Source organism: Chelon labrosus (assembly GCF_963514085.1).
Source record: "Chelon labrosus genome assembly, chromosome: 16".
Lineage (NCBI taxonomy): Eukaryota > Metazoa > Chordata > Actinopteri > Mugiliformes > Mugilidae > Chelon > Chelon labrosus.
Genome location: NC_140349.1, coordinates 26,088,425 through 26,104,585, shown reverse-complemented (window position 1 = coordinate 26,104,585; position 16,161 = coordinate 26,088,425). Strand labels below are relative to the sequence as shown.

The 16,161-nt window shown below is 40.4% G+C and overlaps 2 protein-coding genes across 2 annotated transcripts; one reads left to right on the top strand and one right to left on the bottom strand.

The window, feature by feature from the left end:
* Positions 1-137: 137 nt before the first annotated feature.
* Positions 138-9,764, bottom strand: LOC311501459 (telomerase reverse transcriptase-like). Its single transcript, XM_084563300.1, is given in 16 exon segments — positions 138-920; positions 1,978-2,169; positions 2,172-2,329; positions 2,699-2,760; positions 3,205-3,331; positions 3,619-3,807; positions 4,511-4,582; positions 4,688-4,804; positions 4,942-5,027; positions 5,123-5,224; positions 5,971-6,132; positions 6,514-6,681; positions 6,780-6,933; positions 7,033-7,222; positions 7,307-8,570; positions 8,998-9,764. Coding segments are annotated over 16 exon segments (3,363 nt in total). The 5' UTR covers positions 9,214-9,764; the 3' UTR covers positions 138-816.
* A 961-nt stretch (positions 9,765-10,725) lies between these two features.
* rbbp4 (retinoblastoma binding protein 4) lies at positions 10,726-15,319 on the top strand. The gene is made up of 12 exons (XM_084563028.1): positions 10,726-10,942; positions 11,521-11,671; positions 11,762-11,907; positions 12,085-12,258; positions 12,393-12,508; positions 12,647-12,807; positions 12,929-13,055; positions 13,234-13,311; positions 13,457-13,533; positions 13,689-13,746; positions 13,961-14,071; positions 14,512-15,319. Exons 1-12 carry the CDS (start codon positions 10,927-10,929, stop codon positions 14,572-14,574), a joined length of 1,278 nt encoding a protein of 425 aa, XP_084419154.1. The 5' UTR covers positions 10,726-10,926; the 3' UTR covers positions 14,575-15,319.
* Positions 15,320-16,161: the final 842 nt, after the last annotated feature.

Here is a 16,161-nt window from a genome sequence, read left to right as displayed (position 1 = left end):
ATATTGATTCTAATGTTTACACTGTGAGAATTTTTTGAAGCCTGACTTGACAAAAGACAACACCTGCTTGTTTTCTCAAGAACAAAACCAGATTTATTTAAAAGTAAAATTATTTCCCTGTAAATAACGTGCAATATTACACACAATACTGAAACATTATGATTCCACATTTACACACCTGTACATATTGACATAAATATAACTTATTATAATTCACAAAACATCACTGAAAGAGATGTTAAGCCTTCTCTGCGATTTTTTATCATTGGTGTAACATACTACACTAGAGATGCATCACTCTGTATAAAAGTTATTTGACTACACTTGGGTGGGTGATAATACATGTGTACTTACACCTAAATTATTTTTAAAGTGACATCATGTCTTCCTTGTGGAAAACTACCACCAAGTGTAAATCAAAGTCCAGAAAGAAACAGCCATGGGATGACAGCAGCTAAAAGCACAGTAGCTGGATGATTTTCAGTTATCCAGCTTTATGGATCTGGTTCTTATTGTTTTATAGGGTGTAGTTATGACTGACATTTATCACCTAAGTGCTTAACACGAGATGACTAAGGCCTGTTTTTCACTTTATGTGACATAAATGATTTGGCACACAGATGTGACGAACCTAAATGACTGATTTCAACACACGGCTCATCTCTAAGAAGTGCCTCCAAATGGATCTTGGAGACCACATATAAAAAAACTAACAAACATTAATGTTTCAGGGGAGCAGGACTGAATGGAGGCATTTTCATACCTTTCTGTATTCTATATTTCTGGTGCTAGAAACTGTTAGGGCTAGTTTACAGTCTATGTCTGGATGGCCAAGAAGTCGACCGGGGTCCTGGGGTTAGTGGCCTGTCGGACCCTGGCCAACCTCAGATCTCCTAGACGGCGTTCCAGACTCCGTTTCCCTGTTAAGAAGATGAAAGTAGAATGTTGTTTTCCCTTCTTTGACAAACAATTCATCCATTGGAACTATAACATCAAATTAAAAATGTCAATAAACTGATTTGTGCAGATGTAAAAATGCATATCCAGCTCTGGCAGACGCACACATAACATTTAATGTTATTATTGCGCATTCAGAGTAAAAAAGTCCTCATGTAACCACCTCAATCAGAACAGACTGGCTCCGGGTGGTGTGACCTGTTCATAATCCATTCAAGAGGTTTACACGAGTGCCTGATAGACACTTAACGCTTGATGTGTTCCACACAGGGTAAACATCAGGTGATGTGATGAGTTTCCAGGAGGTACATAAACAGGGCGGTAGCGAGAAAACAAGCTGTTCAAACAAGCAATGATGAATTAAGTGGTCCATGTAAATGTAGCCACTGAGTAATACATTGATCTGGCATCAATAATTCATCCAGTTTGACCAGCAACTATTTAATACTGAATACTTTCTGTGTAAATATTGTAATACTTTAAGCTATAACACAACAGTGCAAAAATGAAATATAGGAATGATTACTAAACTAATTTAACTTCTATGCCCAGAAACAGTTTGGACACCAACACTACAGATTGTTCATTTTTGACAGAAATCTGCTAAAAACCTCTCCCTTCTACTCTTCCTATAAAAATGACTTTTGCACAAAGTTAAATGTAAGAATTTGCATCTTCTGATTTTATGATTGTAAACCAAATATGTCAGAGTTCTGAATTGTGCCGTTTTTAATGTGTTTTTTTAAATGCTTAATTTACAGAATAATGAAATTGTTAGATGCCATGCTAATATTAGACTAAATGTCTACCTAATTTATAAAGTTGTATCGTTCTTGTTTCTGTCTTTCTATTATAATATATGTATATTTTTATGTTTTTGTGAAGCACATTGTAGTGTATTTTGTAGCCAAGTGAGCCATTTAAATAAATTTTAAATTCTGATATACCACATCGGCAGTGATCATGATCTTGGATATCCTCTTGGGAATATTATTGTGCGTGTTTCCTGACAGTACATACGTTTGTGCAGGTGTGGGAGCAGATCTTTATAGAGAGCACTGTGTTGTGACAGCACCAGCAAGAAGGAAAGGCAGAAAAGCAGCTCCACTGCTTCATACTGCACAATGCCTGGCTGGGTCTTACTGCCTAATATCAGTCCTAGAGAAAAGGGGAAGAGAAGAGAAATTAATTTGGTAAAGTAGGTTTTTGACTTTTATTCAAATATATGTACGGAGTGTAAATGTTGCCTTTGTTGCTGAGTCTGATGAGCTTATTGGCATATTGCGCCATGTCCCATATCATATCCAGGAAAAACACAGGATTCTTAGCAACTGTTTGACCAAAGGGCAGACTCTGGGCACACACATGGAACCTGCAGAGAAAAATCACAAAAGACACAAATGATACGGAAACAGGCCCCAGTCAGATATTTACACTCCGAGATAAATCTTCAGCTAATAACAACCTCTGAGCCTTTTTAAAACCAGTTTTATCTTCACAGGCTTATGTATTAGGTCAAGGCTGGAAAGCACACGAGTGCAAGGGATTTTATTAAGTTCCTGATTTGTGATAATAAGTAATAATAATATACACCGATATCTGAGACAAATGTAAACTATATATATATATATATATATATATATATATATATATATATATATATATATATATATTTTTTTTTTTTTTTTGTTTTGTTTTGGCAAAAAAAAAAAATGGCCATGTTCATAATCACTGTCTTCACCTGCATGCATGCAGGAGCACCAGCTTGTAGATGTTCTTGTAGACGGCCTCGAGAGAATTGGTCTGAGAAGAAAAGTTAATCTATTATTTTAAGTACAAACGTAGTAGAAGAAGTAGTAGAGAAGAAATTAGTCTAAATAAATTATATGTATATGCTTTTTATGAGTTTATACATGAAATAAATGCCCTGCTTACTAGCATGTTTTTATATTTATTCTATTTATCAGTTATGTGAGCAAGTCTAAAGTCACCACTCATAAACTTAGTTATCGTGGAACTTTTACAGCTGCCAATGAGCATTATGTTGTTTCAGGTCAACTTCCAGGTTAGAAATTTTTGGCTTGATGTCAAAGATTCCTAACATGTGGGACGGTCTAAAAGAGAGTTCAAAGATTTACAGAGACCACCTACTGAAACAACAAAACATAAAATGTTGAAGTTCTAAGGTTTTGGTAGCTGTGCCTGTCTGTAGCAACTTTCATTCACTGAGGAACCTTTTTCCCCAACCTTCAGGTCCAAGAACACGGCATGACACTTGAGTCTGAGGATAGCCATCAGTTTCCTCTTCATCTGCTGTCCAGCTGAGTGGAAAGAGCCCAGAGTAAGGCTGTAGCGCAGAGACAGGCCTGCATAGCTGTGAAAGGAGGAAAGTAAATAAACACTCCGACTACACAGATAATTAAGCATGAAAAAAAATACGTTAAGTGGTTATGCATTTAAAATATTCTGTGTTTTATGCTACAACAGTAATCATCCGTGCTAGACTGGGAGATGACTCATATTTATGAGAGGGTACAAAGTACAGGGGGCGTTCACTCAACTTACGAGAAAGAACCATAAAGACCAACAAAAAGCACAATAACTTCTCATGCAAGACACACACTTCAGGCAATAACCCTTGCAGTAAAATTACCAGATCACCTAGAATAGTCTTTATGGACATCCAGTGAGTGGGTGTCCACCAGCAGTCCACACCAAGGGAAGAGGCAGCGAGGTGGCAGCGAACGGATGTCTGGACAAGAGCACATGTTTACTGGCACTGGAAAGTTGATCATCACCTTTTGGGGGTTGACCACCAGACCATACTGTGGTACTCCAGCCAGCAAGATCCTACACGCAACATACAAATGCTGTTACAGACTACTAAAAACTACAATAATGGAAATACAACAACAAATGTAATCCTAAAGTGAATCCTAAAGTGAAATGCAGAACCAATAACAGTAACATAAGATAAAGCAATGTGTTTGAATTTCTTTTATGTTACTGTTATTGGTGCTGTGCTTCGTATTATGAAATCCATTTGATTTAATTTTTAAACTGGACTTTATAAATTGCTGATTTTATATTGTTGCATGTTATACAGCGTAAAAGAATCTGTAACTTGGGTTTTGAAAAATTATTATCATCAAAGCCTACCAATAACGATAATAATTGAATCTCACAGATATTTAAGCCAAGGGAACAGAGGGGAAAGATGGATTACAGGCTTAACTGCAGATACACTTAGGTGGAGATCTGCCAAATTGATTAAATCATACTGATTAAATCATAGTGCTCAAGGCACCTCAGCCATAGACACGGGTGGATGTGAGCCTGTGACCCTTCAGTCCCAAGCTCCTTCTCTAAACACTATGAGACAGCTCCCCCAAAAAAAGTCATGTGTTCATGGCCGGTTTTGATCCTTCACCCAAAGTGAGAGAAAAACCATAATTCTTGAATGCAACCTGCAGAGCTATACCAGCACATTCAATGCACTGTATTAACAACGACTTTGGTTACAGTGATGTGTGTGAAAATGTTGGTGTCCTACTTGAGAAAGGTTTGTGCTTCATGTTGGTCTGGGGTGATCAGTAGGAAGTCATCCACCAGTCTCATCAAACACCTAGAAAGAACCATACAGTCAAGAGCTGCAGTACAGAAAGTCTGCCCTCTTCTGCTGCTGCTGTGTTATGACAAGCTGATTGTGGCTGAAAAATTTCTGGTGTACCCTTTGTTTTTAGCAATGTCTTTGAACAAGACATTTTCCATGTGACCGTAGCACAAACAGCAGAGCAGACTGGACACGACTGATCCCTGAGGAATCCCTCGGCACTGACGGTACGTTCTGAAACACAGAGGGCCAAAGTCACGATAGCTGTACTTGACTAATCTTAAATGAAAATGATCACATTGGGTAATGAGGTATGCACATACTGGTGTGATCAATAGGATATGAACAATGTGGGTAATGCTTGAGCTTACTTCTTCCCATGCTGAACAACACTGTCAGTTAGCATTTGGGTAAAGAACTGCAGCATATCTCTGCACTGAAGATCTGAGCAGAAATACTGTAACAAAGAAAAGCAATGAAATGTGTGTTGAGCACTTTAAGGTGAATAATATAAATGATCTATACCTAAAAGAAACCACATGTCATTATCACCTGCTCTACCAGGATGGCCTGATGAATTCTGCCTTTCCTCTGCTGTGACATTAAAAACCCCTTCATGTTGGTGGCGTCCATGTTATCCTTCAGGAAATCTCCCTGTATTAGCAGAAATGAAAAATGCAACCAAGTCATTATACACGTACACCCATTGGCCACCATATTAGGTACACCATGCTAGTACTGGTAAGATACCCTTTGGTCTTCAGATTTACCTTAATCCTTTGTGGCACAGGTTTAACCAGGTGCCAGAAATATTCCTTTTGTTTGGTCCATAATAACATGCTAGCATCACAGTAGCTGCAGATTTGTTGGCTGGACATCCATGATGTCAGAATTTCGTTCTGCCTCATTCAACAAATGCTCTATGTTTAGAAACCAGTTGGAGATGATTTTAGTTTTGTGACATGGCACGTTATCTTGCTGGAAGTAGCCATCATAAGATAATTTTAGCTTCAGTTTATTGTTCAGGAGAATAGTAGTGCCACCCAGTGTGGTCTTCTGGTCTTCAGTTTCAAGATGGTGGCTTTTAAGAGATGCTCCTCCACATGTTTTGTTTGTAACAAGTGGTTATTTGAGTTGAGTTGCGACAGCTGTGTGTGAAAAGCCCAGCAAATCAACACGTCTGGCACCAACAACCATGCCACGTCCAATTCCCCTTTCTTCCCCATTCTGAGGCTGGGTTTGAGCAGATGGCCTTGACCATGTCTCCCTGTCTAACTGCACACAGTTTGTGACATATGATTGGCTGTTGACATATATGCATTAATGAGAAGTTGAACAGGTGTACCTCATAAGGTGACTTACGAGTGTATATAAGAGGACATTTGTGGCCATGACGGTACCTGTCTGAGAAATGCTTTTTTCAGGCCTTCGTAGTTATCTGCCCAGACCTTGGCGTAGCGGCGAATGGTAAAGAGCTCGTCCTGTACAGGTGACATGGCCTGGCTGATCACCTCTATGAGTTTGTCATGTGGCAAGCTCTCATAGGCTCCACTCACATCCACCTGTAACACAAAGACTGAATTAATAATTCCAGCTGCAAATAAGGAAAGCTTTTAGTTTGATGAAATGTGTATTATTTGTGAGTTTCTGTGAAGTCCATATAATCCAAAAAATGAAATTTTGGTACAGCACTTGCTGAGTTTTTGACGTCATACAAGACGTTGCGGATATAAGCAACCCTAACCATTAACTCTGCAGTTTTCTCTCTTGAAAGCTGCGCGTCCAAGCACCTGACTTTTTGCACACTTTTGTGTTTGAATTTAATCATCTGTCGTGGCTCCCCTGCTTCGTTTCCTTTGCTCTTCATTGTCAAGCAAACACTGGAATCTATCTATCTCTCTCTCTCGCTCTAGCTATCTATCTATCTATGAGTAACAACTCACCTTAACAAAATAGAGGGGCTGTGGTTTGTCTTTTTGTACTGGTGCTAGAGAGCTCAAGACTTTATGGATATCCCTCATACCCCAAACTGTGGAGCCAAGCAGTGATGGAGTCAAGTGTACACAGGCCCGCAGCATATCCAGCAACTCCCGGACGTGGCGTCGGAAGAGCTATAGAAAAAGAAAAATTATAATGTTACAAACATCCTGCACATGCCCACAGCATGTAATAATACACAACACATGGACATGTCATTGTCAAAGTCTACCCTTGTCTTGGCATCTTCTCCTATGACTCGTGTGACTGGCCTCATGCCATCAGTCTTGGGAATGAAGCGAAGGCGAGAGATGACGGTGCTTTTCGGGAGGGATGCCACCTGAGCTGGAGTCAGCTCCTCCATCTGGCCTTTGGACAGGTGACCCCTATGTCACCAACATGTTTTTTTTTTTTTATTATTGTGAGCTTGTGTGCCATGACTGTATGTAAATAGTCCTCTGTAGGTTAGTCATATTTGAGTGTACCTGAAGGCCAAGTCCTGCAGTTTGGCCCAGACTTCCTGCCTGTAGAACCTAATGGCGTTCTTCTGCCCCACAGTCTCAGTGGCATAGAAACAGGCTTTGACGAGGCTTACGACATATCCGTCCAGAAGCCAAGCCAAGAACTGACCCAAGATCTGCGTCCGATAGGCAAGCTCACTGGGTGGGAAACGACCTGCAGATAAGAACTGTTTGATTATGTAAGGAAAAAAATACATTTACTTTCTGAAAAGAATAACAACATCAATGATATTCTCACCTGTTTTACTGATCTTCAGCCAATCGCAGTCGTTCACCTTCATCTTCCACATCAGTTCAGCCAGTGAGAGCCTCTCAAACTTGCCACTGTGCAAGACCTTCCTGACACTGACAAAGAAATGAACTCGGTTGTGGTCCGAGCCCCACAGCTCCTGTGGGATCACAATGGAGAGGCATTCCCTGACAAACAGGTAGACTCGGTGAGGTGCACAGTGCTGAGGTAAAAGGGAGTTCAGTTCTCCCTGACCTGCGCTGGTCCTCTCAACCACTGGGCACATCCTCTGCAGTATCCTGATGTAGGGACATCTCCTGTGTTGTTGTAACAACTGACTAAAGAGGGGCACCATTTTGAAAAAACGTCGAGGCAGTTTTTTTGGCTTCCTTTCCAGCCCGTTCAAATACGGCAGTCCCTCAAAAAAGACTAATCTTACCACATCTTTCCCTTGCAGCCTTTTAGATCCGTCAGCACTCTTTTTCTTCCTGTTGAGAATAATGCCATGCATGCCTCTGCCCCCATACAGGAATCCCAGTGTGCGGATGAAACATTGTGAGGGAGGCAAAGGAGGAAAGATCCCTGATCTCCAACTGGAACCACCATCCAATGGAAGCCGAGTTGTTGGCCTTTCAACAAACTGTTTGACTCCAGTAGTGTTATTTTCCACATTTGTCATAGATGGTGCTGATTCCACAAACATGGGCTCTCCTTCCTCTGCTGGTTTACAGCAAACCTGGCGGATATCCAGTTGGTGATCTTGGTGTGCTACCCGTCTCTTACTTGAAGGAGCCGAAATCTCCTCCTCGGCCCTTTGGTCAGTTGCCCTCTTTCTTTTCCCCTTCCTTAGTCCTACATCCTTTCGCTTCCTCTTCTTGATGAAAGGTGGATTCTCAATTGTGCGTCTCCTCTTCTTGAATGGAGGCTGCAGCTGAAACCCACTGGAATGACTGGTCATGGACACCTTGTCATAGACTGGAACGCCGCACAGCTGGAAAACACACGAAGGAGGAACTGCCACAAACACAGAGCAGCTCTCCAACAGGTACCTTGTGATGTCTGTGCCAAGACGTACTGAGACTTTCTTCCACAGGTCACTGCCATGGATGTAGGCCGCATTTTGAGAGACATTTCCTTGGAACTTGAAGAGGTCTGCATCCCTATCCTCCTGAGCCAGGGAAAAATTATTATAGCCGTGGGCCAAGACGTTTTTTTTCCCTTTTCTTTTCAGACTGTTGAGGACAAAGGCCAGAAGTTCAGACAGCGTGCAGATCTGTGGAAAGCATAAGATACAGCACATCCAAATAAGAAAAGGCCATTTAATGAAATATTTTTCTGCATCAAGAAAACAGCAAAACTTCCTATAAGCCTCAAATGATATTATGTCTCAAGGCTAAATATTGATATAAACATTTGGCATGTGAAGCCAACGTAATTCACTAAAAATGCAACATGCTGATTGGACTCTTAAATATTTTCTTTATATTTTTATTTTACAGTTGTACTTTACTTTGAAGTCATTCGCAATTCCTGTGTCACAACCTTTTAATGACGACACAGAAAGATAACATGTTCAACAATAACAGTCTGAAATACTCATAACTATTAGCAATCTAGCTTCGGCTAAATTAAAAAGTCTACAGAAATAGCATGTGTCAACTCTAAAAGGGGTTTAGGTTAAGGGTTTAGGGTAAAGATACCTGGTTGAAGCTTGGCACTTGCTGTAGCTCTTTGTCAACACATACATAAACACTCCTGACGAATAATATGAAGCGGTTAGTGTCAGACGGCTCAGTAAGAACTGCTCTCTGTCCATCTCTGAACACGATGCTGTTCGCAAACTCCTCCAAAGTCTGTGTATGTCGATACAGCAGCCGGAGGATGTCAAGCACACCGGACATATCAGTCGTAGACATACTGACTACATTAAGGCACTACAAAGTAAGTGGCTACTGCCTAGCAAAAGCGAGCTTGCATTCTGCTTCCTCGGTTTCTTCTGGGATTTTTTTGGGCAGTTTAACGCTAACCTGCGCATTAGCCAACTGGCGTTGAGCTGTTTTTAACGTTTTAAGAGCCCGCGCCATCCTTATCCAATGAGAGGCCAGTTTCTTGCAAATGTCCAATCAAATAGCTCCATACTGCAGCGTTGATATCACAGATGACCAATCGTGATCAAGAAAAATCATGTTGTCTTTCTCTTTAATGACCACAATAAAATTTTATGTTCCAAGTGGAAAAAAATGCATGGAAATAAAAACACAAAGGGAAATTACATACTTATACAAGACAGGATAGGTTTATGTGACTTTTCTTAAAATTTCAGTCTATAGTGAACATTGTATTGGCATTTTTATTTTATTAAACACTGTAAAATCAGTATAAGAAAAATAAATAGACCACATTCAACGCAAAACATAATTAGTATTAATATAACAGTCCTGCACTAAATCCCCCTTCATGACTGTTATAATGTTAATTTTACGTTGGAACAGCATCAGAAAGGTGGTAATTCAACTGTATGGTCATTTTGGAGGATGCAGTCTGTCGTGCTGTTGAACTGTGTTGAATTAAACTAAAAGGTGTTGTTATTTATTAAGTCTAGCCAGCTGACTAAAATTTAGTTATCAAAACAGAAAAATGTGTCTGTACAGCACAATACACAGTTATTGGCAATAACACAGGTGAATCTACTGCTCTTTCAAATGTTTTAAACAAATGCTGAATACCTATTCTCCATGAAGATAAGATTTAGTGCAGTGTATCTAATGAACTGGCAAGGGAGTGTACTCTACTGTAATTGTTGGATTGCATGGACTCACTCTTAAATGTGTACAGCAGGGGTCTTCAACGTTTTCCAGGCCAAGGACCCCCAATCTGATGGAGAGATGGAGCGGGGACCCCCTACTTATATATATATATTGTATAAAATTGTGTTTTATATTAAACCGGTCCTATAGTATGGCACAGCAGCATAGATCGTTTATTTACATCAAGATGGTTGACTCTGTTGCCGTTTATGATCACTACTATCAGGAAATCGCCCATAAATATATGTTATATAATAGTTAGAGCCTTGATTCTTTTCCCCATAATCCCCAAGCTGTATAACATTTAAAAAGAACTTCATGTGTGTTTAAAAAAAATTGTGGAGGTGAATATAAAAAAATGTCTAATAAATCAAAACATTTTCGCGACCCCCCTGCAGTACCTCCGCGGACCCCCTAGGGGTCGCGGACCCCCTGTTGAAGACCTCTGGTGTACAGAACACATTTATTATGTCGATTAACGAAAAAGATTGCAATCCATTCAATTTACCTGAAACATACAGTCAATGGTTTCTACATCATTAACGCACCGTCACCAGGATCACACGGTCTAACACTGCCCTCTGTTGGTCAAAAGACACACAGCTGCCGCGTTGTGATTGGCGGAAAGACGCTTGTGCTGAGCGCGCGAAGGCACCCCCGTGTCTCTCACACTCGGCTGCTCGGTTAGCTCTCTGTTAGCTTAGCTACCTTCACACAATGGTTTAAACAGCACCTGCACACGACCCGGGACGAAGCTCGTTGTATCTGCATCTTAACTGCAATCTAACGTCTGTGTTCATTCGGCTACTTCGGATATACGCAATGGCGGACAAGGAAGGTAACGTAAATGTCTTTATTGAACCGAAAAATATGTTTGACGAGTCTTAGCTAGCTACCCGGCTAGCTTGCGTAGGAGCTAACGCGAGCCGACGCAGCCCTTAAGCTAGCCTTTATCAGTCAGGTTGGGTAGAATTCGAACTGTAACACTCGGGTCTTCAATGTTAATGTCTTGTTTGTTTCTCATTGGTTGTCTGAATATATGTGTAGTGTGCGAGTTTGCAAATGACTGTCTTTTAATTTGTAGTATTATGGTTATGCTAATGCTAAAGCGATAGCCTTTAATTTACATCAAGGCAGTTTAACGGTGATGTGTTTCTTAAAACGCGTATCATGCTACGAACTGTAGAGTAGGTGTTGGGAGTTCATTTATGGACATTTGTCAACTTCAGAGACAATTTTTGTTGGTAAATCGCCGTAGCATAAACGTTAGCGTTAATGCCTCAACTGCTACTGAGATATACAAGCAGGCTTCCTCAATATCGTACTGATAGTCGTATTTGTTGAGTGAAAGCCATAGACCTATCAAATGAAAGCAATCGTTAATCTCTGGTTCTGTCGTCCGTTTGTCCACTCCAGCTGGCGCATTTGATGATGCTGTGGAAGAGAGGGTGATCAATGAGGAGTACAAGATCTGGAAGAAAAACACTCCTTTTCTGTATGACCTGGTTATGACCCATGCTTTAGAGTGGCCCAGCCTCACTGCTCAGTGGCTGCCTGACGTGTCCAGGTAGAGACTTTTACCCATCTTCATGCCAGCATGCATGCACCTTTTCACTAACAACATTAATAATACAACCTACTTTTTTCATTATACCAGGCCAGAGGGGAAGGATTACAGTGTGCACCGACTGGTGTTGGGCACCCACACGTCTGATGAGCAGAATCACCTGGTCATCGCCAGTGTCCAGCTGCCCAATGATGATGCCCAGTTGGACACCTCACATTATGACAGCGAAAAAGGAGGTTGGTGACTTTTTTATTTTATTTTTTACATGCTAAGTAAGTGTGACTATTCAGGAAGGTCTTCTCATTGTATTTCTTATTAATGTGATCATTTTACTTCTTAATGGCATTTGCTTAGAGCAAAGTAAAGAACTGTTACCTTCTTAACCCATTTTTTTTTTTTTGTATTCCTTGAAGAGTTTGGAGGCTTTGGCTCAGTGAGTGGCAAGATTGAGATAGAAATCAAAATCAACCACGAAGGAGAGGTGAACCGTGCCCGCTATATGCCCCAGAACCCCTGCATCATTGCCACAAAGACCCCCACCTCAGATGTGCTGGTGTTTGACTACACCAAGCACCCCTCCAAGCCAGGTACATAGATCACAGACTCTGTTGAAAGTGGAATGATTCTCGGCATGTTTTGTAAATAAGTGGTCTAATTAGTACCTTTGTAAAATATTGTAATGTAATGTGTAAAGAGTGTGAAATAATTTCGTTGTCCACAGATGTTTCTGGAGAGTGTCGCCCTGATCTGCGTCTCAGAGGCCATCAGAAGGAAGGCTATGGACTTTCCTGGAACTCGAATCAGTCAGGTTATCTCCTCAGTGCATCAGATGACCATGTAAGATAAAGTTTCAATATTAAGTACAAATATTTATATATTATATTAATATCATTTATAATATGATATTCCATTTATCAAGTGTTCAGGCATAGCATCTGAAGAATTAAAGTTGTTTTCTTTGCGTCATTCCTGTAGACGATCTGTCTGTGGGACATCAGTGCAGTACCCAAGGAGGGCAAGATAGTCGATGCAAAGACAATCTTCACCGGTCATAGTGCTGTAGTGGAAGACGTCTCCTGGCACCTGCTTCATGAGTCACTCTTTGGCTCTGTAGCAGATGATCAAAGGCTTATGATGTAAGAATTTCAATAATTGGCTAAATCTGAAGAAGTTTGCCTGAAAGGTCCTGTGCTCTCACAGAGTTATCTCTCAAGTTTTTTGAAAAGATGACCCCTCTCTGCTTTTTTTTCTCTTTAGCTGGGATACCCGTTCTAACAACACCTCCAAACCCAGCCATGCAGTAGATGCCCACACAGCTGAGGTCAACTGTTTGTCATTTAACCCATACAGTGAGTTTATCCTTGCCACTGGCTCAGCGGACAAGGTGAGACAACAATCCACCAATCTTAACACTTTTTAATTTAATTGACAGCACAGGTTTAAACTCTGTTATTGTGTGCAACTGACTAAAAGAACACTGATTAGAATGTAGCTGTTTTGTAACCGCACTCTTAATGAAGATGGCCTGGCAGCTGTGTGTAATATCTCTCTTTTACCCGTAGACTGTGGCTCTTTGGGATTTGAGAAACCTGAAACTGAAGCTGCATTCCTTTGAGTCACACAAGGATGAGATCTTCCAGGTAAGATGTTTATCATGAATCAAGTTATCCTAAAATAAAGAGAGCAGATTCTATTGTGTCAAATTCTGTGTAGTGTATTCCTTTCCTTACCTGAGAAATTGTGATGACACTTACAATGTATGTTTTCTATGAATGGCTGTCTCAGGTTCAGTGGTCTCCTCATAATGAAACCATTCTGGCTTCCAGTGGAACAGACCGTCGCCTCAATGTCTGGGACCTCAGGTAACAAATTAACCCCATTTAGAATGTACAAAGTCTGAAAATGACTTGATGCACTACACTGCAGCCACACTGCATCCCCATCCAAAAGGCATGTTGGGTTAGCCATGTTGTAACAGTGCTGATTGCCAAGTTTAACTGTTATGTCTGCTTTTTAGTAAAATTGGAGAGGAGCAGTCACCAGAAGATGCTGAGGATGGCCCACCAGAGCTACTGGTGAGTCTCTCTGTACTGTCTGTGAAGGTTCTCAGTCATCCAGGTCATGGTTTATCCAAAAAGTGTTTTTAAAAAAAGGCAAAACTCTACAAATCTAGTTGCCTTTTTTAAACACTTTTTGGATCTCTCTGTACTCTGAATGTCTCTGTTATTGGAAACATCGCCCTGGACTGATATATTAACAGAAATTTTGCATTTTTCTTCTTTGTGCTAGTTTATCCATGGAGGCCACACAGCCAAGATTTCTGACTTCTCCTGGAACCCCAACGAGCCCTGGGTCATCTGTTCAGTGTCCGAAGACAACATTATGCAAGTCTGGCAAATGGTAAGATATCTGAGAGCACTTTTTACTAAATCATGTTAGCAGAGAGGGTGAGAGAACAGGACTCCTTCTTTGTACTAGATCATCTTTAAGGGATTATTTTTACTTTTAAGAACATATAGCAGAGAAAACGTTTTGTAACATCATATTAAGATCACAGACAGCAGGGGACTTGGTTCTCAAGATGTCTCTTACCAAAACAAAAAGTCATGTGATGGGAGGTTCCTGACAATTTAGCAAACCACTACAAAATATTAGTCAAGACCGTTTTTTCATTTATTAATTTGGAGTGATTCATTAAGGGCAGCGCAAGATTGAACACAAAATGTTGATACATGTACTCATTCATTTGTGTGTTAGTGTTATACTCAAAAAATGACTTGTTTATGTGTCATATCTGATGATATGAGGCTGAATGACTGACTCACTGATTCTCCTTTCAGGCTGAGAACATCTACAATGATGAAGATCCTGAGGGTACAACAGACCCTGAAGCTACAGCATAACACTCCTGCCCGCTGTGCGAATTTACCTACAGCCACATCACAAACCATCACCTCAGTAGTTCAGTGCAGCTACTTCTTAAATGGGTTCTGCTTTGCCAGTGGGACACTGTATGCCACAAACAACTAAATACTGGAGGGCGAGTGTCATCGTGTATGCCTGGTTCATTTTTGATTACTCAGTGACGGACACTCCTTATAGTAACTTACTGTCTGAAGAATCTCCCCTGTTTTTTGCAGTGCATCAACAAATATATTTTTGTAATCAGGTTGGCTCTTCCTTGTACACTGAAAAGTTTTACACAAGGCTTTTCCAATAAAATTTTAAAAAAAATTCTAGAACCTAAGGTTGTGATCATACTGACATCCCACGCTAGGTTTTAATAAATAATCTTATGTTAAGGTATTCCTGCACTTGTGAGAAATTTTGCTGAAAAAACGTCATAGTGGTAGTTGCGCTGTCTTTGATGGAGAGGTTGTTTGAAGCTCACGGTTCCAGAAATGTATCATTCTTATTGCGTCAGTGTGATCACCACTGAATTGTTCTGATTTCTACACAAACCGTTTCTATGGAAGTAGGGAAAATTTGTGTTTGTAGTGTGTATTTGTGGCTCTACTTTTTCTTACCTCGCTCGTACCTAAATCATTTACATGTTGTCATATAGACTAGATTTTTTTTTTTTTTATGTGTTCAGTATTTTGCAGTTGTACAATGAGTGCATTCTTAATAAAGTGTGTCTAACGTCCACGTCATGTACCGTCCTGCTGATCTTTTTTAAACAAGTATTTTTAAACAACCTTTAATAATGCTTTTAGAGAGAGTTGGTAACACCTCACCACACTTGACTCAGACCTTTTTTGTGTGTCTGATGTTATTTCCCCGTCTCCTGAGCTTACTCCTGCTTTATTACTCCACGGCCAACGGTTTACTTCTTCAGACAGGGTGTCCTTATAAGTACACAAAAGACTCTGCTATTTAGAGACAGACATTAACTCATCAGTCGCACTCAGATTACTGGAACACCAGGCCTTTATTCATAACAAAAACCTTTCTACAAGCATCAAACTGTTCTAAAGACATTTGCTGATCTCAGTTGGGAAAAAAAATGCGGTGATGTTAAATTGCATCTATTGAACCTTTTGAGTTCACTACATCTTGGATTAAAAAAAAAAAAAGTTAAAATTATGTTATTCAGTCACAGAGCTCTCATCACTGTTTTTTTCCTCACGGTCACATTGGTTATGGTTGTCAATGGCTGCCCTGTAAGAAAAAAGTTCTGTTGTAGTTCTTGTCGTCAGGGTTTTATAGTATGGTACAGACGAGATAAACAGTTTACCTGTAAAGCAGGAGTTGCTTGGTAAGGCTGTCTCTCAGCTCCTCAATCTCTTTGGTTTTTCTCTTCTGAATGTTTAACTCGGTCTTCAGCTCTCTGCTACTCTCCTCCAGACAATACACAGTCTCCTGTCAGGCAGGCAGAACTTCAGTGTTTCATGCAACTGTCATTTTCCCGATTCACAGTAGAGAAAGTTTGTCTACTTACCTTATACTGACCAACATCCTCTCTTCTCTGTGTGTAAATAAGGTTGAGT

Coding starts and splice junctions, on each gene's coding strand:
- rbbp4 (XM_084563028.1), top strand. Junction 12,509..12,646: donor TCAGTGCATCAGATGACCAT/GTAAGATAAAGT, acceptor TCATTCCTGTAG/ACGATCTGTCTGTGGGACAT. Junction 13,534..13,688: donor CTCAATGTCTGGGACCTCAG/GTAACAAATTAA, acceptor TCTGCTTTTTAG/TAAAATTGGAGAGGAGCAGT.